Source organism: Salmo trutta, chromosome 21 (genome assembly GCF_901001165.1).
Source record: "Salmo trutta chromosome 21, fSalTru1.1, whole genome shotgun sequence".
Classification (NCBI taxonomy): Eukaryota; Metazoa; Chordata; class Actinopteri; order Salmoniformes; family Salmonidae; genus Salmo; species Salmo trutta.
The window spans coordinates 25,186,569-25,212,272 of NC_042977.1; the positions used below are offsets into that span (position 1 = coordinate 25,186,569).

General features: G+C 41.0%; 2 protein-coding genes across 2 annotated transcripts; both read right to left on the minus strand.

Annotated features, from left to right (window-relative positions):
• Positions 1-2,056: 2,056 nt before the first annotated feature.
• Positions 2,057-7,156, minus strand: LOC115157026 (uroporphyrinogen decarboxylase). Its single transcript, XM_029704885.1, has 10 exons — positions 6,974-7,156; positions 6,123-6,235; positions 5,890-5,969; positions 5,736-5,798; positions 5,305-5,502; positions 4,975-5,136; positions 4,000-4,134; positions 3,340-3,440; positions 3,019-3,085; positions 2,057-2,331 (listed from the first exon to the last, which is right to left on the minus strand). Exons 1-10 carry the CDS (start codon positions 6,994-6,996, stop codon positions 2,170-2,172), a joined length of 1,104 nt encoding a protein of 367 aa, XP_029560745.1. The 5' UTR covers positions 6,997-7,156; the 3' UTR covers positions 2,057-2,169.
• Positions 7,157-7,499: 343 nt separating this feature from the next.
• Positions 7,500-20,025, minus strand: lyn (LYN proto-oncogene, Src family tyrosine kinase). Its single transcript, XM_029704884.1, has 13 exons — positions 19,887-20,025; positions 16,222-16,358; positions 15,710-15,764; positions 15,439-15,544; positions 15,159-15,257; positions 14,886-14,989; positions 14,615-14,764; positions 14,235-14,387; positions 12,441-12,623; positions 12,257-12,333; positions 9,482-9,635; positions 8,771-8,902; positions 7,500-8,407 (listed from the first exon to the last, which is right to left on the minus strand). The coding sequence occupies exons 2-13, from the start codon at positions 16,351-16,353 to the stop codon at positions 8,205-8,207; spliced, it is 1,548 nt and encodes a 515-aa protein (XP_029560744.1). The 5' UTR covers positions 16,354-16,358; positions 19,887-20,025; the 3' UTR covers positions 7,500-8,204.
• Between the last annotated feature and the right edge of the window lie 5,679 nt (positions 20,026-25,704).

A 25,704-nucleotide genomic window follows, 5' to 3' on the forward strand; every position in this document is an offset into this window, starting at 1 on the left:
TGAAGCCCTTTTTGTGCAAAGCAATGATGATGGCACGTGTTTCCTTGCAGGTAACCATGGTTGACAGAGGAAGAACAATGATTCCAAGCACCACCCTCCTTTTGAAGCTTCCAGTCTGTTATTCGAACTCAATCAGCAGATCACTTTTTTGCTTTGCACAAAAAGTCCTCATCAACACTTACACCGGTGTTAACGAGAGAATCACTGACATGATGTCAGCTGGTCCTTTTGCGGCAGGGCTGAAATGCAGTGGAAATGTTTTTTGGGAATTCAGTTCATTTGCATGGCAAAGAGGGACTTGCAATTCATCTGATCACTCTTCATAACATTCTGGAGTATATGCAAATTGCCATCATACAAACTGAGGCAGCAGACTGAAAATGTATATTTGTGTCATTCTCAAAACATTTGGCCATGACTGTACATCTCATTTGTAATTTAACAGTTTCCCCTGATAATATCAAGCATAGTGGTAGATGTGTGGACATAGGATTGCTAATTCATCTCTAATTGGGAGCTTTCCTTGAGAGCGTTGGTGAACTGCAGAGGTCAAAATCTATGGAGCACAACAAGCTGAACCAACAGTCCTGGTTGAAGGCTTTACCAAGGCAAAAACAACCAATATAAATCCAATATATACTTTATACGATCTCATTTCAAATACAGATCCATTTCCAAATACAATCATTCTTAAATTTGACTGAATTAAAAACAAACAGCGAAATAAACACTAGTGCTTATGCTTTAGTACATTTGTCACAGTCAAACAACAGTGTTTGCCATGAGACCAACACACAACCTTTCAAGATAATCACATTAAACCCTTCATGTTGTTGTAAGATGAAAAAACGGATCAGAGGTACACATAGGGAATATTACCCGGTCGTGCACTACTTCAATGTTTTTCTTTTGTCCAAGGACTATCTACAGAACATAACCAAAATATTATTTACAAAGGAAAAATCACATACACTACCGTTCAAAAGTTTGGGGTCACTTAAATGTCCTTGTTTTTGAAAGAAAAGCATATTTTTTGTCCATTAAAATAACATCAAATTGATCAGAAATACAGTGTAGACATTGTTAATGTTGTAAATGACTATTGTAGCTGGAAATATCTACATAGGACCATCATCAGCAACCATCACTCCTGTGTTCCAATGGCACAACGTGTTAGCTAATCCATTTTTTTTATCATTTTAAAAAGGCTAATTGATCATTACAAAACCCTTTTGCAATTATGTTAGCACAGCTGAAAACTGCTGTTCTGATTAAAGAAGCAATAAAACTGGCCTTCTTTAGACTAGTTGAGTATCTGGAGCATTAGCATTTGTGGGTTTGATTACAGGTTCAAAATGGCCAGAAACAAAGACCTTTCTTCTGAAATTCGTCAGTCTATTCTTGTTCTGAGAAATGAAGGCTATTCCATGCGAGAAATTGCCAAGAAACTGAAGATCTCGTACAACACTGTGTACTACTCCCTTCACAGAACAGAACAAACTGGCTCTAACCAGAATAGAAAGAGGAGTTGGAGGCCCCGATGCACAACTGAGCAAGAGGACAAGTACATTAGAGTGTCTAGTTTAAGAAACAGACGCCTCACAAGTCCTCAACTGGTAGCTTCATTAAATAGTACCTGCAAAACACCAGTCTCAACAGTGAAGAGGCGATTCCTGGCCAATAAAAAGAAAAGATTAAGATGGGCAAAAGAACACAGACACTGGACAGAGGAACTCTGCCTAGAAGGCCAGCATCCCGTAAACTTGGATTAGGTAACACAACGGAGTGATGGATGCTGATAATGGGCCTCTGTACACCTATGTAGATATTCCATAAAAAAATCTGCCGTTTCCAGCTACATTAATCATTTACAACATTAACAATGTCTGCACTGTATTTCTGATCAATTTGATGTTATTTTAATGGACAAAAAAAATTGCTTTTCTTTCAAAAACGAGGACATTTCTATGTGACCCCAAACTTTTGAACGGTAGCGTAAGTCTGGATTTGTCCTGGGATAACGTACTTGATAAGACCTGTTGGTAGATTGGATTTCTGTGAATACATGATACATTGTCTCTATAATCCAATGCAATGTTGCTTTGTTCTTTGGGCGCTGCTCTCTGCTAGTATGATGACTGTGGTCAGTGTTGCCGGGTGACGGGGGTGTTACTTGAGGTTGAGGTGGCGAGAGTGAGTGTGGACAGCTTCAACAAAGGCACCCACATTCTCTGGGTCCATGTCAGGGTACAGCCCGTGGCCCAGGTTGGCTATGTACCCTCTGGTCCCAAAACCTTCCAGCATTTTCTTCACTATCTCTGATATACGCTCCTGCAGAGACAGAGACAAATGAGCATCACTTTTGAAAGTGTGCCGTATAAGTAAGAACAGCGGTTTTGGGGTTAGCAAGTGCCTGGCTCAAGAACACAACGGTTGCTGGGTCATGTGCTTGTACTGTACAGTACCTTTGTACTCAAACATCTCTCTGTACCATGTGTTTTCTATTGTCAATATTATAGGTATATTTTGTAAATAATATAATCATTTTCGGAATGGTCAAACGTTTTCAGTGTAAACTTAAAAGACTAAAACCAGATATGAAGTATGTAGAAAGGATAATGGACTTATATATTTTTAAATAAGATAATCTTTGAGAACTAACAATCACCAAAACAAAAAACTAGAGTCAGGGAGAATCAAGAATTCAAAAAAATTATGCATTTAGAAGTATTTTTGTCATGGGGCCCCCATTGATTTTGAGTCACTCATATAGCGTAAGAACACATCATTAGTCATGGCAAGATGTGTATAATTGCAGGAAATTTGCTTTAAAACTGTAAAATGTTCTCTTCACCCCATGGCAAAATGTGTAAAATTGCAGGAAATTAGCTTTAAAACAGCAAAAAGTTTGTCTCTGCGGCAAAGAGGAGGGCCCTTAAATGTTCAGTTGGCGACTGCACCATTGGCCACGCCCACCACCTAAGCCCCATTTTGATCCAGAAAAAACACAGTGCTTACCTTGGGGGCATAGAGTGCACAGGGGTCCATGTTCCCCTGGAGACTAACCTTTCCTCCCGTCCGCTCTCTGAAATCACAGAGACAATAGGCTCGTCAAGAAGAGTTCATTTACAAGGAGTTCAGTGGACAAAGCCAGGCATCCCCATTTTTATTGTTGACAGGATACACTTTTATAAGAGTGAATCCAATACAATTTAAACTTATGACACAAAACGTCTTTTGCAAACGTTGGCTCGGCCATTGACTGTGTAGGAAGCTAACTCTCTGGGAATTATTCATAATCATCAATTGCTTTCTGTGGAAAGGGTTCATGTCCATTACCGTGCTGAGCGTGGATCGATGGTCCAATCCAAACCAACAACCTCATAGTGGGACTGAGAGAGGTCCTCCAGACCATAGTGGCCGTCCTTGGCAAACACAATCTGGAACAGAACATACAGGACACGGGGGGGGTTACAGAATGGTCCAGGGAACTTAAAAGACACCAATGAAAAACTAAATTAGAAAACAATTGGGAAATATTTAATTATGAGCAGTGATGTACAGGTAAAAAAGACTTCAGGTCGGCGTGAAAGAAAAGGGTAACTGTTTCAATGCGTTTTTCGGCAAAAAGTGGGTTAACTGTTGGGCAAGAAAAAGTTGGGTGAACTGTGTTAACTTGCATTTACCCGCCACTACACTGCTGATTATGAGACCTATGACATGCTATATAATGATTCAAGGCATAATAAAAAAAACTCATATGTATTTCGGATTATTCAAGATGACGTCTGTAGAGAAAAATCTTTGACAGTTTAGTTCCATCTACTGGTGAAATATCACATCACACTGGTCAACACATCTCACTGCAATAACGGCAAGCCTTCTATAAGGACAATGTAGGAGATGATAAACAAAAGCTTGTCTTGAAAATCTAGTGACATAAAATCCACAAAAAGGAGGTCTGTGTTGTTGTGTGAATGATAGTCTGTGTGGGCTCACCATGGGGACATCCTGGCCTGACTCCTTCAGCTGGTCTTTGACCTTACGGGCGATGTCTCGGAGGTAGGGCAGGGAGAACTCCTGGAACTCCACTGGGCCCAGACAGCCAGCATGGGACTCAAACACCTGCAAGGCCTGGGGAAACACAGGGATTGGGGATGTATCTGCATAGCACTACAGTGAGTGTACAAAACATTAGGAACACCTGCTCTTTCCATGACACAAACTGACCAGGTGAACCCAGGTGAAAGCTATGATCCCTTATTGATGTCACTTGTTAAATCCACTTCAATCAGTGTAGATGAAGAGGAGGAGACAGGTCAAAGAAGGATTTTTAAGCCTTGAGACAACAGACATGGATTGTGTGCCATTCCGGGGGTGAATGGGCAAGACAAAAGATTTGACTGCCTTTGAACGGGGTATGGTAGTAGTTGCCAGGCGCACCGGTTTGAGTGTGTTAAAAAAAACAGCGCTGCTGGGTTTTTCACACTCAACAGCTTCCTGTGTGTATCAAGAATGGTCTACCACCCAAAGGACAGCCAGCCAACTTGACAACTGTGGGAAGCATTGGAGTCAACATGGGCCAGCATCCCTGTGGAACGCTTTCAACAACTTGTAGAGTCCATGCCCTGACGAACTGAGGCTGGGGGGTTCAACGCAATAGGAAGGTGTTCATAATGTTTGGTACACTCAGTGTATGTCTTTTGTATAATGTGCCTATGGCAGGAGCCCTATAAGAGACCTACATGAATAAAATCAACATTCTATCAGTTCCTAGATATTGAGCTATCAAATAATTAATGGTCGTCTGGCAAGTGTAACATCTTCTCCAATTAAGTGCTGTAAATAAAATGATCTACCCTCTATTCACCTGATAATTTTCCCATGTGCAAGAACTCTGAGCTATCAGTGCATCTGAGGATAAGCTATAGTAAGATACAGCTGGAACTCAATCTCCCATGATGCCTTGCTTACCTGTGCCCCAGCAGCCACCTGTCCCAGCAGGTACTCTACGATGACATCAGTCAGCATCTTTAGCAGCTTGTGGCTGGCCTCAGGGTGGCGGTACAGCCAGCGCTTAGCCTTGGAGTGGGTTGTTGAGCCTCCCCCCTCAATCATATAGGCCATTAGGGTCCACTACAGGGGAAAACAGATGATGATATGGGCCACTTTACCGAAGCCACTAGTCTAAGAACACCAAAATACAACACATTCTTTTCTTCTGACTATTGAAGCAACCAATGGATTCTTTATTGAAAAGTATTGTCTCTCTCTGTGTGTGTGTGTGTATGCCAGCCATCTCACCGGGGCACCAGTGAAGCCGATCAGAGGGACCTTGCCATCCAGTTTGTGGCGTGTCAATGTGATGGCCTTGAAGACATAGCCCAGCTCCTTGTTGACGTCCACCTTGGGCTGCAGGAGCAGCAGGTCTTCTGGCTCCTTTAGGGGCTCTGGGAACGTAGGGCCCTTTCCTGCCACCATCTGGACATCCATACCCATGGCCTGGTAGCAGGAACACATACACCCAGACATTCAATGGGCAGTTCCATTCCTCATACTGTATCTGAGTTATGTGCTTCCTCCTCTCAACATACTACACAAAGAGATGACCTTCTTACTGTACCTCAGAAGGTCATCTCTTTCTCTAGTATGTAGAGAGGAGGAAGAACACTTGTAATTGAAGTGAGTAAAGTAATGGCAAATAAAATGATTTGTCAGACGAGGACTACTCTTACCTGTGGGATAACCAGGATATCTGAGAAGATGATGGCAGCATCAAATGGGAAACGTCTCAATGGCTGTGAGAAGACAAAAAAAATAATAGGTGAATGTTATTAATCAAGGCTAAGATGTTTTGTAGATAGTTTTATACCTGTATTGCTTAGCTACCTGGAGAGTGAGTTCGCAGCAGGCTGCAGGTGACCGACACGTTTCAAAGAAGTCCTTCCCAGCTCTGAACTCACGGAACTCTACAAACAGACATGTCAATACCAGCAACTCATTAGAAGATGGATGGTTCCATTCAAACAATAACAACCTACTCATATTTGATTTAGCCTAGTGCTTGTTAATGTTAGTCTCTTATGTCAGTGAAGTGAATATGAGGGTGTAGTGAGGCCCACCTGGCAGGTAGCGTCCAGCCTGTCTCATACACCACACAGGCACATGATTGGTCTCCTGGCCTTGGCATGCTCGGAGGAATGCATCATTCTTCAACTTAGGGAAGTCTTTGGGGCTAAAAAACGAAATATCATGTCAAAGATGGAATGAGACATAGTCAAAGCAATGTAAACAGAACATGAAGTTTTCCCCCTCCCAACCCACCCATTCACTCAAACAGGTAGATAGGTAGGTACAGACACATTTAGTTTGTAATATTCTTCACCACTTTAACAATGAGGTCATATTCTTATCAGAGGCAAGGCCTACTCCTCCCCTTATCCTAGCTATCGTGTTGGCCACCCACTATAGAGTGCTGTAGGAGCATGTGATCGAAAAAGATAAGTCTCCCCCTCTCTGTTATCAGCTGCACATTGTGAAACGGTTGAATGAAATGATGCAGGTTCTCTCTTTCTCATGCAACTTCATAGTGACACTGTCACAAATGCTTTATGTACCAAGCCTAACCCCTGACAATACTTCAATGTGACATGTTGCAAGTCTTCATCGTGTTCCTTTAGTGACTGAGGCAAAGTTGCCTGGACCAGTTAGCTGTTAATGGTGGGTAGCTAACTAGCTAGCTTCTTAGCACACAATTAAAAAAAGAACTAGCTAGCTACAATCAAGCATGAGAAGAACACAAACAACACTACATGCACTTGAATGTCGACGTAATAGATAGATAGCCAATGGTTCAGTGTTTTGTAACGCTACGAATAAAATGTATATTATTCTATACAAGCTAAATGGTAAGCTAGCTAGTCGGCTAACAATTGCTTGCTTTACAGTAGCTAGGTATACAGAATATACGTACAGTAATAGATCGTCATTTTCCATGATGGGACAGATGATACAATGGTTGAGAAAGTGTAGAAATGATGTTTACTTGTCCTAGATGTCAGTGGCACAATGCGGTCTGCTTCTTAACTGTCATCCAGAATGTTGTACAACTAAAATGATGTCACACCCCTCGGCTACAGGGCGCGGCCATCTTTAGAAAGTCACGTGACCACGGCGGTTACGTTTCAACTTTTTGCCTCTCGATCCCCGAATCTTGTATGTTGCGCACTGTGATATCGGTAGTTGTCGTTTATAACATCTTTTGATTTATATTTTTCATGTTTTGTAAGTCAATTCACTGACTCAAATGATCTGATATTAAATCAGATCTCACATCGCATGGAGAAGTGAATTAATTGAAAAGCGCTAGTACAAAAAGAGGACATGGAACGCCACTTGTCTTGTCTGAAGATAAATACTTATATTTCTGGCATAGATCGTATATAATATAACTTTCTAGTGCTGATGACATTTTTCAAATGACTTATTATAGGCCAAAATTATGAAATATCTGCAAATAAGTATTTTTATTGATACAGATCATTTGCATTTATTCGGGTTAATACAATCACAAACACGTGATGTCACACGTCAATATCTCATTGCAAAAAAAACTAAAATACAACAAATATACATGAAATAAATCATTAGTCTCATTATTTCCGTAATTCAGAAAATAACCCAAAAGATCAGCTGCTAAAATAAATCAATGTACCTTGAAATACAAAGAAAAATAGGAATGTAATAGATGAAAAGGTAAGCATCTGTACTGGTAAAATGTATGATTGAATTCAACATGGCTAACAGATATGGCTAAAGTGATAATAAATATGTGGTAGAATGTCTATTTTGTGCTGTTCAATGTGATAATTATTCTACAGGTTTGATCAGAGTCAGTCAACAGTAAGCCATTTGTTATTCGATCATTATCCGTGAAATGCTGAAATGCACAAGCAGGACTATACTTCAATATGAAGTTGAATTCATAGATTCATCTTTAGCTTGCCTAACAAATAAACAAGCAGTCAACTTGTCCGACAATATCTCTACTTCCGCTGAATAGCTGGTATTGTTGCTGGTGGATTGACTATTTCATAATGAAACTAGCACATTGGCAGATGTATGTGCATTCCAAATGACACTTTATCCCCTACATAGTGCACTACTTTTGGCCAGAGCCCTATTGGGACTCAAACATTGACTTCCTATGGCTGCTGTTGGTACTGGCCCTCTGTGGCGGTGTAAAAGTCATCTAGAACACTCTGGATGTAGTCAAATGTAGGCCTGTCATCTGGCTTGCTCTTCCAACAGCTGGTCATGATGTCATAGAGCTCGTTGGGACAGTTCTCAGGACGGGGCATTCTATAACCTCTCTGCACTGAAGTCATCACCTCACCATTACTCATCCCTTGAAAAGGAAAAAGGGAACAGAAAGAAGCAGATACTCTGAAATGCAGGTCGACCCAAATTTACCAATTCTTATTTCTGTGGGGAAAATGGTTGATCAATAGAGGAAAAAATACAAATAAAATCAGCAGATTTGGTATTTGCTGACGCATCACAATAAATACCATCAAACCAAATACAGGGTCCTTCTCTGGAGAAAACCCCTCAATGATCAAAGGCAATATCTGTCATTAACCAGCAGATGCCTATTATTCCGTTCATTCAAGCTCTATATTTGGCAGCATATCGTGGAGAAATCAGGCTTGAGTAGCTAGTCTTAAATATGAAAGTATTGTGTGTGTTTATGTGTATAAGGTGCAATTACCTGGGTAAGGTATTTTTCCATAGGTAATGATTTCATACAGGAGGACTCCAAAGGACCACATGTCTGATTTGATAGTGAAGGAGCCATAGTTGATGGCCTCTGGTGCTGTCCACTTGATGGGAAACTTTGCACCTGTAATGGGCAAACACTCACATATTCAGAGGACGGAATAGTTTGACACTTATCTGCCTAACCAACGAACCAAGGTAAAATGATATACACTAGTACGTTTGGACTGCTGACAGAAGCATTCTTGTACAAACCAATATGCAATGATAACCAGTTTGCTTCTAGCATGTTTACATTGCTGAAATGTACCTCTACTTCCTCATTGGCATAACAAAAAACAAACACACCATGCAAAGCCTGATCCAAGTCCCTTAGATAAACATCAACATCATGTCCCTCAGCGGTACTGGTCTCTACAGATACGATCTTACAAAATATATACAATTACACTACTGTAATAACTCTAGAGAGCAACAGGGAATTTCTTTGACACTAGACAAATCTAGAGAGCAACAGGGAATTTCTTTGACACTAGACAAATCTTTTTTCAATGACACTAGACAAATCTTTTTGAGAAAAGCTCATGATGCATGATTAATCAGTTATGAACATTATCACATGAATCACACATATGTATAACAGTATGGCCAAGGTACAGTATTAATACTGTACTGACTAATTCTAGCATGCACAGATGCTCACCCTCTCTGGCTGTGTACTGGTCATCTTCTATAACTCTAGCAAGGCCAAAGTCAGCTATTTTACACAGCAAACTCTCAGACACCAGGACATTGGCTGTTCTCAGGTCACGGTGGATGTAGTTCTTCTTCTCAATGTACGCCATTCCCTCTGCAATCTGAAAAATGATGAAAGTTCCCCTCGGGGATTAATAAAGTACCTAAAGTACCTATCTCTCTGAAATGAAACTCAATTCAGCATTCGACCCAAATCAGTAAAACTTTCCAACTCTGACTTGTGTCGTTTGGTTCCCATAAAACAGTGCTGAAAATGCTTAATAATTAGACTTCTCTTCTGACAAAAATTCAGTATGGCAAATGTGCAATGCTGCACAACATGCACCACATGACCAAAAGTCTTTGGAAACCTGCTCGTCGAACATCTCATTCCCCGTTCTGCCAGTCACATTCTGTTAAAGTTCCCCAAAGCACACACATCCCTGGGTCGCTCCTCTTTTCAGTTCGCTGTAGCTAGTGACTGGAATGAGCTGCAACAAACACTCAAACTGGACCGTTTTATCTCCATCTCTTCATTCAAAGACTCAATCATGGACACTCTTACTGACTGTTGTGGCTGCTTCGCGTGATGTATTGTTATCTCTACCTTCTTGCCATTTGTGCTGTTGTCTCTGCCCAATAATGTTTCTACCATGTTTTGTGCTGCTACCATGGTCTGCTGCTGCCATGTTGGGTTGCTACCATGCTGTGTTTTCATGTGTTGCTGCCATGCTATGTTGTTGTCTTAGGTCTCTTTATGTAGTGTTGTGGTGTCTCTCTTGTCGTGATGTGTGTTTTGTCCTATGTTTTTATTTATTTTTATTTTTTAATCCCTGTCCCCGCAAGAGGCTTTTTGCCTTTTGGTAGACCACCATTGTAAATAATAATTTGTTCTTAACTGACTTGCCTAGTTGAATAATGGTCAAATATTTGTTACATTTTTTTCTATAACATTCTCCCCTCTAGATGTTGGAACATTTCTGCGGGGACTTGCTTCCATTTAGCCATAAGAGCTTTAGTGAGGTCGGGCACTGATGTTGGGCCTGGCTCGCAGTCAGCATTCCAAATCATCCCAAAGGTGTTCCATGGGGTTGAGATCAGGGCTCTGTGCAGGCCAGTCACGTTCTTCCACACCGATCTCAACAAAACATTTCTGTATGGACCTCGCTTTGCGCATGTCTGCATTGTCATGCTGAAGCAGGAATGGATCTTCCCCAAACTGTTGCCACATATTTGGAAGCACAAAATCGTCTAGAATGTCATTGTATGCTGTATCATTAAGATTCCCCTTCACTGGAACTAAGGGGCCACAGCCCCAGACCATTATTCCTCCTCCACCAAACTTTACAGTTGGCACTATGCATTTGGGGAGGTAGCGTTCTCATGGCATCCGCCAAACTCAGATTCGTTCAGAATCTGCCAGATGGTGAAGCGTGATTCAGCACTCCAGAGAACACATTTCCACTGATCCAGAGTCCAATAGCGGTGAGCTATACACCACACCAGCCGACGCTAGGCATTGCATATGTTGATCTTAGGCTTGTGTGCAGCTGCTCGGCCATGGAAACCTATTTCATGAAGCTCCCGATGAACAGTTATTGTGCTGACGTTGCTTCCAGTGGCAGTTTGGAACTCGGTAGTGAGTATTGCAACCGAGGACAGGTGATTTTTACGCGCTACAAACTTCAGCACTCTGTGGTGCCGTTCCGTGCGCTTGTGTGGCCTACCACTTCGCGGCTGAGCCGTTGTTGCTCCTAGACGTTTCCACTTCGCAATAACAGCACTTACAGTTGACCGGGGTAGCTCTAGCAGGGCAGAATTTTGATGAACTGACTTGTTGAAAAGGTGGCATCCTATGACGGTGCCATGTTGAAAGTCTCTGAGCTCTTCAGTAAGGCCATTCTACTGCCAATTTGTGTCTATGGAGATTGCTTGGCCGTGTGCTCGATTTTATACACCTGTCAGCAACTGGTGTGGCTGAAATAGCCAAATCCAGTCATTTGAAGGGGTGTCCACATACTGTTGTATACATAGTGTAGTTAATGTTTATATTTTACCTCTTGGTAGAATTGAATTAGCTACCAACCATTTGACTTGGTTATTACTCAATAGGTTTAAGTGAGCTGGCTGAGTCCATTCTGGGAAAGGGTTGATCTGGTAATTAGACAATTGTTTCATTTCCCCAACTGCATCCTCTTTCACTTTGTCTAACACGTTGTGCAACTGTGGCTAGATGCAGTTTTCCCAAGCCAGAACTGACCACACCTCTCAGTCAATCCACAAAGACCTGATTAAAGTTCATTAGGAATTTCTATTGAACTAATTAGTATCTCAGTGTGCTGACCTACATGGAATGTGGTATTTTCCTTTCAAAATGTGTGACCTTTTTTTTAGGTAGTTTACTTTGGGGAGGCATGTTATCAATGGTACCTTATGAATCATCATTTTGTGTATTGACTGTTTGGTTGAATCACATTTCTTATACTTCCATGAGACGCATACTTTAATGGGCGTGTGTGAGGCACCACTGGATGGTCTTCACTTGTCACTTCTATGTTCTTAGTTTGTTGCAACTCATTTGGAAAGTGCATCACAACATAGTATTTAGTTGCTATTCCTCTTTCTGGTTTACCAATGGAAAAACTGACATCAGCATCTATTTCTTCAGTGGAAATGTCTATAAAAATTGAGCAATAATCTTAATCCTTGTGACATATAGAGATGTAAGAAGAACATGCATTACCTGTGCAGAGAAATCGATGAGCTTAGGTAGCTGAACTTTGCAGCCTACCTCACTTTTTAGGAAATCTAAGAGGCTACCTAAAAAAGGGAAGAAACAAAATGGAGGAATAGTAACATCAAATGGTGTGTATTGATGAAAACATGTCGGCAGAATTATTAGGAATTGGACTCGAAGTGTGTGTTACCGTTGGACATGTACTCTGTGATGATGTAGATAGGCTCGACCTTGGTGACGACGGCGTAGAGGCGCACCAGTCTGTCGTGTTGCAGGGTCTTCATCAGGTTAGCCTCCTCCATGAAGGCCTCAGCTGACATGGTGCCTGGCTTCAGTGTTTTCACTGCCACCTTGGTCGTGTTGTTGTAGAACGCTGTAACAAGGAGGGATTTACACAGTATGAAGTTTATAAAAATGTCTTCTGACCTCTAGGGCTACCTACTGTATTTTTTTGTCTTTTTATTTGGATGGCATTTTGTTTGGAAGATTTCACATAAACAGGTGACAGTGATTGCATGCAGTTTCACACGATTAAGCAACAAGGGAACAAATGGCAGTAACATAGAGTAGTGAAGCCTAGTTCATACTCAATAAATAGAACGAAGGAATTAAGCTGTAACAGTTCAGAAAAAAACTGTTTGTTTGAGAGAGCTAAAAGTAGACAGCAGGAGCCTTGAGACAGATACATTTTCATGTTTCAGCTTCACTGCCCTCTGAACAAACATCAACTGTAAGACGCCTCAGGGGAATGATGATAGAACTGCTAGAGAGACCATTGATTCAAAACAATAACTCTAAGTGTACGTCCCAAATGACAGCATATTCCCAATATAGTGTATTACTTTTGACCAGGGCCCATAGCGCTTTGGTCAAAAGTAGTGCACTATGTAGGAAATAGGGTGCTATTTGGGATGCACATAATAAAATACAAGCTAGGGAGTTTCTCTGTATATATTACTGATTAACAAGTGGAGTTTCGGTACAAGTTTGAGCATTTTGAACCCTCCGTCCAGAATAGCATTTCTTTATCACATAAGTCTCCAACAATTTTATTGTTTCCACCGTGCTAGCTCAACAAGCCCTGAACTTCATCCTAATCTAAGCCTCTTAATTCCTCGTTTTCATAGAGAAGAGGGGACTAAACTCTCCAGAGACATAACAAATGCATGGAGGTGAATGAGAGGAAACTGGACTGTCGACAGCTCCATCTGGCTGGCTCACTGTGCCATAGGAAAAGCCCTTAAAGCCAATGAGTTCAGAGAAAACAAAGGAAACATCTTGAGTGCCGTACAGGAGCCCCACAGTCCATTTGGATATTTGCAAAGATGACAACTTCCTGCAATTCATCAAGGCTGAGGTGCGGGAAGGGAGGACTTGAATAATAACAAAATCCAATGCAAATTCGAAGTCAGACATACTCACATTTCCTCTACAGATGCCTCTGATAACAGCGCCAACAGTTCCTTGTACCACCCCCATCCCTCCACTCTCTAAGGCTGCTCACAATCTCATAGAGACAGTAGGATCAACATTTGACTGTCTGTCTGTCTCAGCAGCCCTACCCCTGATACAATTACACCACATTAAAGTGATACTATTCAAAAACAATGGAGAATTCTGACCAAAGGTCTGCCATGACTCATGCATCCACTTACATTACAATAAAGATGACTTACTAATTTGGGATATCTGATAATCACCACTATGTTCTTGGTGAAATGACACACAGTCACATACTGTACAACAGTGGTTCCTAACCAGGGGTACTAGGACCCCTTGGGGTACTTGGCCTATCTACAGGGGGTACTTAGGAAGTCTCATGAGACCATAGGCCTACTGATAAAATGTACATGAGGGGGTACTCCAGGCAGAGCAAAATTCAGCTGGTGGTACAGTAACCAAAAAAGGTTGGGAACCACTGCTGTACACTCACACACACAACACACTCCTCCCAACAGACAGGGAGCATCTTTCGTTGACTCACCCATCCACACTTCACCAAATTGTCCTGCTCCTAGTTTCTTCACCATCTTGATGGACTCCTTGGAGATCTCCCAGGCATCTTTGTCCCATGGCTTCTGAGCTTTGGGTTTATCACACGGCTTCTCCAGCTTTCGACAGAGACCATCCGATTGTTCTGACAAGCACACAACAGACCAATGTTGAGACATAGCAGAGTGACATCACTATATTCATTAGACAAGATATTCTTTATTTACTTTAGTGAATAGAGAAGTTGAACGTTTAAATTTGAAAGAGGCCAAGAAAAGTTCAAGGTCATAAATGGTCAAAGTGAAGAGTAACCAAGCAAGACGTTTAAGTTTGTGCAATATTAGAGGTGGGCTCAAATACAGTGGTACTCACTGTGATAATGTTTTATCATGCTGCCAATATCAGGGAAAGTGATTTTAGGAGAGATGTAGAAGCCTCCGTTATCCAGCATGCGGATCTTATAATGTTTCACAGCGTCCATCCCTTGGGCATCCACATCTCTGATAGACATGGAATAACTTCCTGATGAAGAGAAAAAACCATCCGAATTATACTCATATATTCAGACATCCAAATACAATAGAGTGATTCATGGACCATCTATCTTCATTAAAAATACTTAGTTTCTCCAGTGGGTCCTTACCCTTTGATGTCTCGCTCTCACGAATGAGGTAAGATCCTGCTTTGTTAGCAGGCGCCAAAAGTTGCCTCTCTGCGTCCTTCCTTGTAATTTCCTTAAAAAACCATCTACACAGAACAGAAAAACAATATTATAGTGACACAAATTAGAAATCCAATCTTCCCCTGAAATGAACGAAAAAGAACAGCTACAGGATGTGCATCTATTAACAGTAAATAGAAAACCTTGTTGGCTCTGAGAGAAATGTGTAAAAGTCATTGTGATGACGACACTCACTCCTCTGTCTCCATGGTATTGGCCTCGGCAACATAATTGGAGGGTATGAACCCTTCTTTCTTAGAGGTCAGAGACTTAGCCTTCCACCATTCACCATGCCTGAAAACAGTTTTCATTCATATGATGTCAATAAAGGGGCACAACAAGAATATACCTATTCAATGATGACACTATTATCTTTTTATAAAATGCTTGAACAAACAATATTCCTCTTAGTCCTACATTGGATTGGTTTATGTATGAAATCCAACACACTCAAATATGGAGAACAGGCACTTACTCTTCAAGAACCTTAAGCCTTTCCCCCTTCTTGAATCCCAAATCGTCTTTGTGTTTTGCATCATATTGGTATAGTGCAATAACTATTTTACCAGACTCAGATTGCTCTGTGTGAGATAAGAGGGACAGTGGGAACATTTGCCTGCAATCAAATAGTATTGGAATAATGCACTGCAAAATGCACTGCAGAAGAAATGGAACCACCATACAATATTTGCTCTGCATCAAATATTACTGTAACAATGTGCAGTAAAGAGATACAACAAACATACCTTCCATTTTCATGAATACCTGACCAGGCAGGAGACCTCCAGGAGGTGAGTTACTCTGTATCAAGAGATGATTTCAAATCACTACACCGAACAGTAGTTTTTCAAATGTTGTTATGGTTTTACTGTGCTAATCTATGAACAGTAGTTTGGATCAAAGTTTAATCTAAAGTGAACAGATGAAACAGATAGAGAGAGAAAGAGAGAGAGAGAGTGTGAGAGAGAGAGAGAGAGAGTGAGAGAGAGAGAGTGTGAGAGAGAGAGAGAGAGAGAGAGAGATTGAAAGAGAGAGAGAGTGTGAGAGAGAGCGAGAGAGAGAGGGCTGGAAATTGGCATTTGTGCTATTGGGTCCATTTAAATAAAAACATAGATAATTTGGTTACTTTTTCCATTTTCAAAGATTCATTAATAACGCACTTGAACCATTTGTGTCAATTGTTTCCAGGTCAGGGATAAAAAAAATAAAAAATAATCACTACAAAAGAAATAGTGTTTCCTCTGACAGTACTACTTACTGTAGCATTTGGTTTACTGGAGGTGGGATCTCTCACATATACAGTTTGGTCAGGACGTACTGGCCGTTGGTTCTTGCCATCAAGCACACCTCCATTCAGACCGTCATTTAGCTTGGATTTTTTACAACCCATGTTGTCTGTTGGGAAAGACACAGAAGTCAACTTTAATGTATTGACCTCGTCTTTTCCATTGGTTAAAAACACAGATGGGCACAGAATTTTGAGCAAAGCTTGCCATTCCTCATTTCAATATTCCAACAAAAATGGCCATGAAGGAATGAGTGGCGAGAAACGTAACCCAGATGATTATCAAGACACTAATATCAAACATAGATAAACATTGACAGTGTGGCTGTGTGTGTGTGTGTGTGTGTGTACACACAACCACTGTTCATAAACACAAATGACTTGTTAATACATACAGTAGATGAGAAGTCCTGATAAATGTAATGGCTTGGGTCTATGTCATAATGACAGTGCACAACAGAGTTGATAATTAATCAAAGTGCACTGATCAGGATTCAACTGTGTCAATACACTCTAAATATATACTGTCACAAGGAGAGGACCAAAACACAGCAGGGACATGTATACTCATCTTCTTTATTAACGGGAAAAGAAGGGGAAAAAAAACAAACAAGTATACAAAAATAACAAAACAATGAACGACAAAATAACAGTCTTGAAGGCAAACCAGCAATCCAAGAACAATCTCCCACAAACACTTAACCAAACACATACCCATATATAGGACTCTCAATCAGAGGTAACTAGAAAACACCTGCCTCCAATTGAGAGTCCAACCCCAATCAACTAGACATAGAAATACAACAGACTAGAAACCACATATAAATACAAACATAGAACATAACCCCAAAAACCCGGAACTAACTAAACCAACACCCTACTAAATAAATCACCACCCCGAACCACATAAACAAAATACCCTCTGCCACGTCCTGACCAAACTACAATAACAAATAACCCTTATACTGGTCAGGACGTGACATAGACCTATTTATTTGCCTTAACATTAACAGCACTACAACCTAACACAGATCAAACCTCACTCGCTAATTTATCGTTTATATATTCACAAACATTAACAGTGTTTGTGAATTGTCAATAATTAACTTGTTTATTTTAAGTCCTTCTGATTTGTTAGGCTTGGAAATGAAAAAGGGTTTCATATTCAGACCAAGTACACATATCGAACAAAAAAAAATAAACATTTATGAAATGTATGCATTCACTACTTTAAGTGGCTCTGGATAAGAGCGTCTGCTAAATGACTAAAATGTAAAATGTAAAAAATGTATCTGAGCAACAAGCCTGTATGACCTAACTATGGATATGAGTTAGGCTCTTTCTGTCTCAAAAGCTGGGATCAGTTAGACATGATATCTCAGGGAAGTTGAGGTCTTTACTGTACTACACTGCAACACCACTTGATTCAGCGGGGATTGAAAATGAAGTTACATCTCAAAATAGAAGAGAGTGGGTTTTTATATATATACAACCAGCAGTGGTTGTAAATCAGTATCTTTCTCTTTCTCTTTCTCTCTCTCTCACACACACACACACACACACACACACACACACACACACACGTGCGTGGAGTTTAGAGCAGCAGTGGTTGAGTATAACAACAAAACTGTGAAGGTAACAATCTTAGATCTGTACATGTTTTGCTATGTACAGTACATTAATACCATAGACATACGATACAAGCCGCGGTTTGCTATCCACCGGCAGGAAACAGGGTTGTACAGCTGGTTCACTGATACCAGGGGCAACACATGATTTCCTGTGTCAAAACACATTTACTCACTCCAATGACACTCCAATGCTCAGTGTCCAGGAGAATTCTCCAATGATTTCAGTTATAAGTTACAGATATCATCTTATATCAAGAGCTACAAAATAATATAATTAACACAATAGGCCTATCGTTTGATCTTAAACCAGTGTGTCCCTAAAACTGAGGGAGGGAAAACATTGATTTGTTATTAACTATTCCAGTTAAAATTAGAATTGATTTTATCAGAGTGTGAGGTATTTTTCTTCCTTTACTGCTTCCTCAAACTTTGGATTCCTATAAAAATATTGATCAGTTTTTTCTTTCTGGCCAACTAACAGCTTAAAGGCACACCATTCATTTGTCCTAGTCTTGTATTTAATTTACCCCAAATGGAAACCAGATCAGAAACTATGCTGAACAAAAATATAAATGCAACATGCAACAATTTCACAGATTTGACTGAGTTACAGTTCATATAAGGAAATCAGTACATTTAAATAAACTCATTAAATCTATAGATTTCACATGACTCGGCAAGGGCACAGCCATGTGTGGGCTTGGGAGGGCATAGGCCCATCCACTTGGGAGCCAATCAGAATGAGTTTTTCCCCACAAAAGAGCTTTATTACAGACAGAAATACTCCTCAGCACCCCCTTAGACTATGCCACAGGTGAAGAAGCCGGATGTGGAGGTCCTGGGCTGGCGTGGTTACACGTGGTCTGGGTTGACAGAAATAAGCTTTTTGTGCATGTGGAACATTTCTAGGATCTTTTATTTCAGCTCATAAAACATGGGACCAACAGTTTACATGTTGCATTTATATAATGGACATCTGATTGTGAACCATAGCATTTGGTTGTACTAATGCACTGTTGTTGGATGATATGGACAATGCATTAGACCATTAAGCAAGATATCTGTGATAAGAAGAACGCATTGAACTCCTCTAGTGCTTTCTATCAAATGCTGAAAAACCACCCCGACCCTGTTGGGTCCTTTGGGTCTCAGGCTCTGGCTGTCACAAGTGTTGAGGCTGATCTTGCTTGGTTATTTATATGACAGCCAGGAAACGGCTGCAGACAGCTTAGAAGAAGACAAATACAGAGGCTTTGTGCTACTGCGGCTTCTGTACACTTCCTCATTTGACCAGCCACTGTCTTTTGTCAGACAAGCGAAAAACCCTCTCTGCATAAAGCATGCATTTCTCTCTGGTGTTATTTAGGTCAAGGAATATTCCATTTTCTTTAGGAGTTAAGTTGGTTAAACAATGCAGAAAATGCAATTCCATTTAATAATGTTGAATACATAAAACTACACTTAGACCATGCCTCATACACTTTAGAGGGCACAGCCCATGTGGGCGTGCACACGACAGGAATGTCCATCACACCATTGTGAAGTGTGAGCGGGATGGTGATAGGAACCTATTGCATAGAAGTCTCCCTCGGCAGACTTGTTGTCTCGCACAATGTATCAATGCTACTAGCATCAGGTTTACGAGACTAGCTGCATAGTGCAGTCTACAGTTGAAATTCTTTATTTAAAACACATCATTTGGGGTAATAACATGTCCACTCTTAAAACATCCCAAATTGAAAACATAGGCTACGCCAAGTTTGTACACACACCAATTTCTTTAGACAAAAGTTTCAGAACAATTTAAACTTGCGCACTAAACTATGTGGATCGTATCACGAGTTTTTTAAAGAGAAAATGTGGACTATTTTGCCAAATAAACTGGCTAGCCTAATGTCTATAAAAAATAAAATGAAGACATGCTTGATTAAAAAAACTGCGGATAACTTTAAAAGACAGTTAGGCTATAGAATAGAGGTGCAATGCCATAATATAGGCTAGCCTTACCTGTCGAATGTCACTAGTTATAGATGCGTTTTAGCCAAATAAAGAAAAATTGTTGTAATCCGCTACTTTCGTATGTCTTGCTCTTCATTGGAGCCGAGAATGGACTGTCATAGACTTACATTCACCGAACAGAATGAGGAACTTCATATGTTAAATAGTCGGGATTTTTTTTTTTACTGTAACTTCCTGGTACAATGTTCATTCGTCCAAAGTATTTGCATAATAGCGCACAACTGAACACATTGGAAAGTCCAACACCTTCAAACATCATGCTAATTACACAGGTAATTTGAGGTCAAAGTCATATATTTACTACATACCTTTTACCTTACACTGAGTTATTTGTTTTGTAAAGTCAGAGGCACTACAATTTATGAAGTGGACAGAGGGGACATTGTGGAATTACTGCCTGTGTGTTGTTATTAGTGAGAAGCAGGGTGATGAAGAGCCAGCCAAACAAGATTCTTATTTCCAAAAAAAGATACTAGAAATAAGGATGTGGCCATGTGTCTCGTGCAATTCTGCAGGGGCCAATATTTTTTTAAAGCAAAAAAATAGACAAAAAAACAACAATCTAGTGACATCATAAGACATACTGTATAATATAATAGCTGTCTGTATAACATGATAGTGTGATATGTGATTTTTATTGTCTGCTTAGATACGCATGCACTCTTCTTCGGTAGGCAGGCCCAGCCCACTGGGCACACACTGGTTGAATCAACGTTCTTTCCACGTCATTTCAATTAAATTACGTTGAACCAACATGGACTAGATGTTGAATTGACGTCTATGCCCAGTGGGAGGCTTCGGTGTCAGTGTGACAGAGATATCCTAATAGCTATCAACACATCAGCTCAACTGAGGCAGTATCAATAGGGCTTAACTGTTGGCCAGGCTGCACACAGCAGGTCTGGTCACTGCTGTGCTGCAGGGTGCCTGCCCAGCAGGTGCTGAGCTCACTAAGAGAGAGAGAGCCGCATATGTGGACCCAAGCATCACTGAGGCCAACTTCAGCAGGTCCTCACTCAGCTGACTGTCTATTTGCTGAAGCCTGATGACCATGTCATATTTTCCAAGCACTGACTATGCTGATAAATACTTTGAGGGAAAATGTACTTGATACAATTTTTATGTGTTGCCTCATCTAGCTATCTTAAGATGAATGCACTAATTGTAAATGGCTCTGGATAAGAGTGTCTGCTAAATTACTAAAATCTATATCCAGTGTGTAGCTAACATCTAAAAAGAATGTCCACACAAAAAAAAGCCAGTGTTGAGAACAGGGCAAAGTAAGATGGCATGGTTAGCTTTAATACAACAATAGATAATCCAGGAAAATGTGTTCTTCGATCAAAATAAAGAGTAAAACATGTATCACCGCAAAACTGCCAAGGCTATTCTTGACAGAGTAGCCAGCACGTATTCAAAATAGAGAACTATTCTGTGCAGTGACATGTAAGCTTCCTTTTTGCGAGACCACAGTGTTCTGACAGTAACTCCCCTAGACTCTAGATATACAGACAAAGAACTAGACTCACTAACTCTAATAAAAAATAAATAGGGGCCTAGTGCCATTATCTTATGTCAAGTAGTATCAATTGACCAACTGATGACTTGGGCCAATGTAGCTAGCTCTATGTACAGTGGCAAGAAAAAGTATAGTTCTGCATACATTGGTCATGAAATGTGATCTTATCTTCATCTAAGTCACAACAACAGACAAACACAGTCTGCTTAAACTAATAACACACAAACAATTATACATTTTCATGTCTTTATTGAACACACCGTGTAAACATTCACAGTGCAAAAAGTATGTGAACCCTTGGATTACATTTTTTTATTTCACCTTTATTTAACCAGGTAGGCCAGTTGAGAACAAGTTCTCATTTACAACTGCGACCTGGCCAAGATAAAGCGAAAGCATTGCGACACAAACACAGAGTTACACATGGAATAAACAAACGTACAGTCAATAACACAATAGAAAAAAAGTCTATATACAGTGTGTGCAAATGGCGTGAGGTGTTAAGGCAATAAATAGGCCATAGTAGCGAAGTAATTACAATTTAGCAGATTTACACTGGAGTGATAGATGTGCAGATGATGATGTGCAAGTAGAAATACTGGGGTGCAAAAGAGCAAAAAAGTAAATAAAAACAATATGGGGATGAGGTAGGTAGATTGGATGGGCTATTTACAGATGGGCTGTGTACAGCTGCAGCGATCGGTTAGCTGCTCAGATAGCTGTTGTTTAAAGTTAGTGAGGGAGATATAAGTCTCCAACTTCAGCAATTTTTGCAATTCATTCCAGTCATTGGCAGCAGAGAACTGGAAGGAAAGGTGGCCAAAGGAGGTGTTGGCTTTGGGGATGACCAGTGAGATATATCTGCTGGAGCGCGTGCTACGGGTGGGTGTTGTTATCGTGACCAGTGAGCTGAGATAAGGCGGAGCTTTACCTAGCAAAGACTTATAGATGACCTGGAGCCAGTGGGTCTGGCGACGAATATATAGCGAGGGCCAGCCGACAAGAGCACACAGGTCACAGTGGTGGGTGGTATATAGGGCTTTGGTGACAAAAATGGATGGCACAGTGTTAGACTGCATCCAGTTTGCTGAGTGTTGGAGGCTATTTTGTAAATTACATCGCCGAAGTTGAGCATCGGTAGGATAGTCAGTTTTACGAGGGTATGTTTGGCGGCATGAGTGAAGGAGGCTTTGTTGCGAAATAGGAAGCCGATTCTAGATTTAATTTTGGATTGGAGATGTTTAATATGAGTCTGGAAGGAGAGTTTACAGTCTAGCCAGACACCTAGGTATTTGTAGTTGTCCACATATTCTAAGTCAGAACCGTCCAGAGTCGTGATGCTAGTCGAGGCTAGTCGAGCGGGTAGCGATTGGTTGAAAAGCATGCATTTAGTTTTACTAGCGTTTAATAACTGGTTGACCACCCTTTGGCAGCAATAACCTCAACCAAACGCTTTCTGTAGTTGCGGATCAGACCTGCACAACGGTCAGGAGGAATTTTGGACCATTCCTCTTTAGAAAACTGTTTCAGTTCAGCAATATTCTTGGGATGTCTGGTGTGAACTGCTCTTGAGGTCATGCCACAGCATCTCAATTGGGTTGAGGTCAGGAGTATTTTCTGTTGAAGCCATTTTGTTGTTGATTTACATCTGTGTTTTGGGTCATTGTCCTGTTGTATCACCCAACTTCTGTTGAGCTTCAATTCACAGACAGATAGCCTAACATTCTCCTGCAAAATGTCTTGATAAAATGTCTTGAATTAATTTTTACGTTGATGATAGCAAGCTGATAGCAAGCTGTCCTGTCCATGATGCTCCTTCCACCATACTTTACAGTTGGGATGAGGTTTTGATGTTGGTGTGCTGTGCCTATTTTTCTACACAGTATTGTTTTCCTTCCATCTTTAGTTTAATCTGTCCACACAACATTTTGCCAGTAGCGCTCTGGAACATCCAGGTGCTCTTTTGCAAACTTCAGACGTGCAGCAATATTGTTTTTGGACAGCAGTGGCTTCTTCCGTGGTGTCCTCCCATGAACACCAACCTTGTTTAGTGTTTTACGTATCGTAGACTTGTCAACAGAGATTTCTGTTCCAGAGATTTCTGTAAGTCTAGCTGACACCTCATTGAGCATTCTGCGCTGTGCTCTTGCAGTCATCTTTGCAGGACGGCCACTCCTAGGGAGAGTAGCAACAGTGCTGAACTTTCTCCATTTATAGACAATTTGTCTTACCGTGGAGTGATGAACATCAAGGCGTTTACAGATACTTTTGTATCCCTTCCCAGCTTTATGCATGTCTTCTGAGATCTATTTTGTTTGAGGTGTAACAGTATAGCTTCCGTCCCTCTCCTCGCCCCAACCTGGGCTTGAACCAGGGACCCTCCGCACACATCAACAACTGACACCCACGAAGCATCGTTACCCATCGCGCCACAAAAGCCACGGCCCTTGCAGAGCAAGGGGAACACAACTACTTCAGGTCTCAGAGTGAGTGACGTCACCGATTGAAACGCTATTAGCGCGCACCACCGGTAACTAGCTAGCCATTTCACATCGGTTACAGAGGCATGGTTCACATCAGGCAATGCTTCTTGTGAACAGCAAACTCAAATTTAGTGAATTTTTTTTATAGGGCAGGACAGCTCTAACCAACATCTCCAATCTCATCTCATTAATTGGACTCCAGGTTAGCTGACTCCTGACTCCAAATAGCTTTTGGAGAAGTGATTAGCCTAGGGGTTCACCTACTTTTTCCAACCTACACTGTGAATGTTTAAATTCCATATAGACAAAAAAATACAATAATTAGTGTGTTATTAGTTTAAGCACACTGTGTTTGCCTATTGTTGTGACTTAGTTGAAGATCAGATCAAATTTTATGGACAATTTATGCAGAAATCCAGGTAATTCCAAAGGGTTACATGCTTTTTCTATGCTCAGTATACTTCTTATCTTCTAATAACAGCAAACATGGACTTAGCTTTTTATAGTAGTAGATATGCAATAAAAGGCTATAGCTAGATCTGCCACTGCTAAGCCTGCTTTGTTAGACTGCTGATAAAATACATGATGGTGGCATAATACAATATCAATGAGATCTACAGTATGAGGCCTGTTCCTGCTCTGGGAGCCTGTGATCTGACAGTGTGAACACATACAGCCCCAGGCCACTGGATAGCACAGAAACGGGAAGTCATCTAAATAAAGGAGAAGTATGGGTATTCCCAAGAACACGCTCAGTACAGGCGCAGCAGGGCAGGCTGACGCCAGGCATCATCAGCTCTGACTACAGCTAAGTTCCAATTCTCCACACTTCAGCCAAACTATGCATGTGCACACTCCCCGTCATGGATTTAAAAGCAATGGAGGGAGTTCCCACCATTGTTAAATGGGAAGTGTGCAAGTGCACACTTTAGGAGAAGGGTGGAGAATTGGGACGTAGCCTTTATCCTCCTCCAGATAAGAGGCCCTGCAGAAACCTCACACCTCTATAGGCCTTCAGACTATTACTGTTATGTAATTTACACTGAAATATCAACAAATACAGTGCATTCGGAAACTATTCAGACCCCTTCAATTTTTCCACATTTTGTTACGTTACAGCCTTATTTTGGATGGATTAAACAACAAAAATCCTCATCAATCTACACCCAACACCCCATAATGACAAAGCAAAAACAGGTTTTTAGAAATGTTTGCATTTCTGAATACTTTCGAATGCACTGTACATCTTCACTCAATGGTAGACGATTAGCCAAGCATGACTAGCATGCACAAAGACTGTAAATCAAAATAAGATGCAAACAACCAATAATCCTCTACTTGTCTATCAGGGCACAAGGCGAGACCCAGATGCAGACACAGGAGGCAGATGGTTGGACTCTTAGATGTTTATTGATCCAAAAAGGGGTCGGCAAGAGAATGGTCGTGGACAGGCAAAAGGTCAAAACCAGTTGAGTCCAGGAGGTACAGAGTGTCAGGCAGGCTCGAGGTCAAGGCAGGCAGAATGGTCAGGCAGGCGGGTACAGAGTCCAGAAACACGCACGGGTCAAAACCGGGAGGACTAGCAAAAAGAGAATAAAGAAGGCAGGAGAACGGGAAAAACACGGTGGTTGACTTGGACATACAAGACAAACTGGCAGAGAGACAGGAAACACAGGGATAAATACACTGGGGGGAAAAAAGTGACACCTGGAGGGGGTGGAAACAATCAAGGACAGGTGACACTTGTTCATATAACCTACCTGATACATGTCTGCATTACGTGGCAGGAAGTACACAATATTAT

What these genes read in the sequence shown, in the direction of transcription:
- LOC115157026 (XM_029704885.1), bottom strand. Translation starts at nt 6,996, where the DNA reads ATGGAAAATGACGATCTATTACT. An exon ending in TCGGCTTCACTGGTGCCCCG is followed by an intron (nt 5,137 to 5,304) that starts GTGAGATGGCTG and finishes TTTCCCCTGTAG; the next exon opens with TGGACCCTAATGGCCTATAT. An exon ending in AGGTGGCTGCTGGGGCACAG is followed by an intron (nt 4,135 to 4,974) that starts GTAAGCAAGGCA and finishes GTGTTTCCCCAG; the next exon opens with GCCTTGCAGGTGTTTGAGTC.
- lyn (XM_029704884.1), bottom strand. Translation starts at nt 16,353, where the DNA reads ATGGGTTGTAAAAAATCCAAGCTAAATGACGGTCTGAATGGAGGTGTG. An exon ending in CCAGTAAACCAAATGCTACA is followed by an intron (nt 15,765 to 16,221) that starts GTAAGTAGTACT and finishes CTCTTGATACAG; the next exon opens with AGTAACTCACCTCCTGGAGG. An exon ending in ATTTGGTGAAGTGTGGATGG is followed by an intron (nt 12,624 to 14,234) that starts GTGAGTCAACGA and finishes TCCTTGTTACAG; the next exon opens with CGTTCTACAACAACACGACC.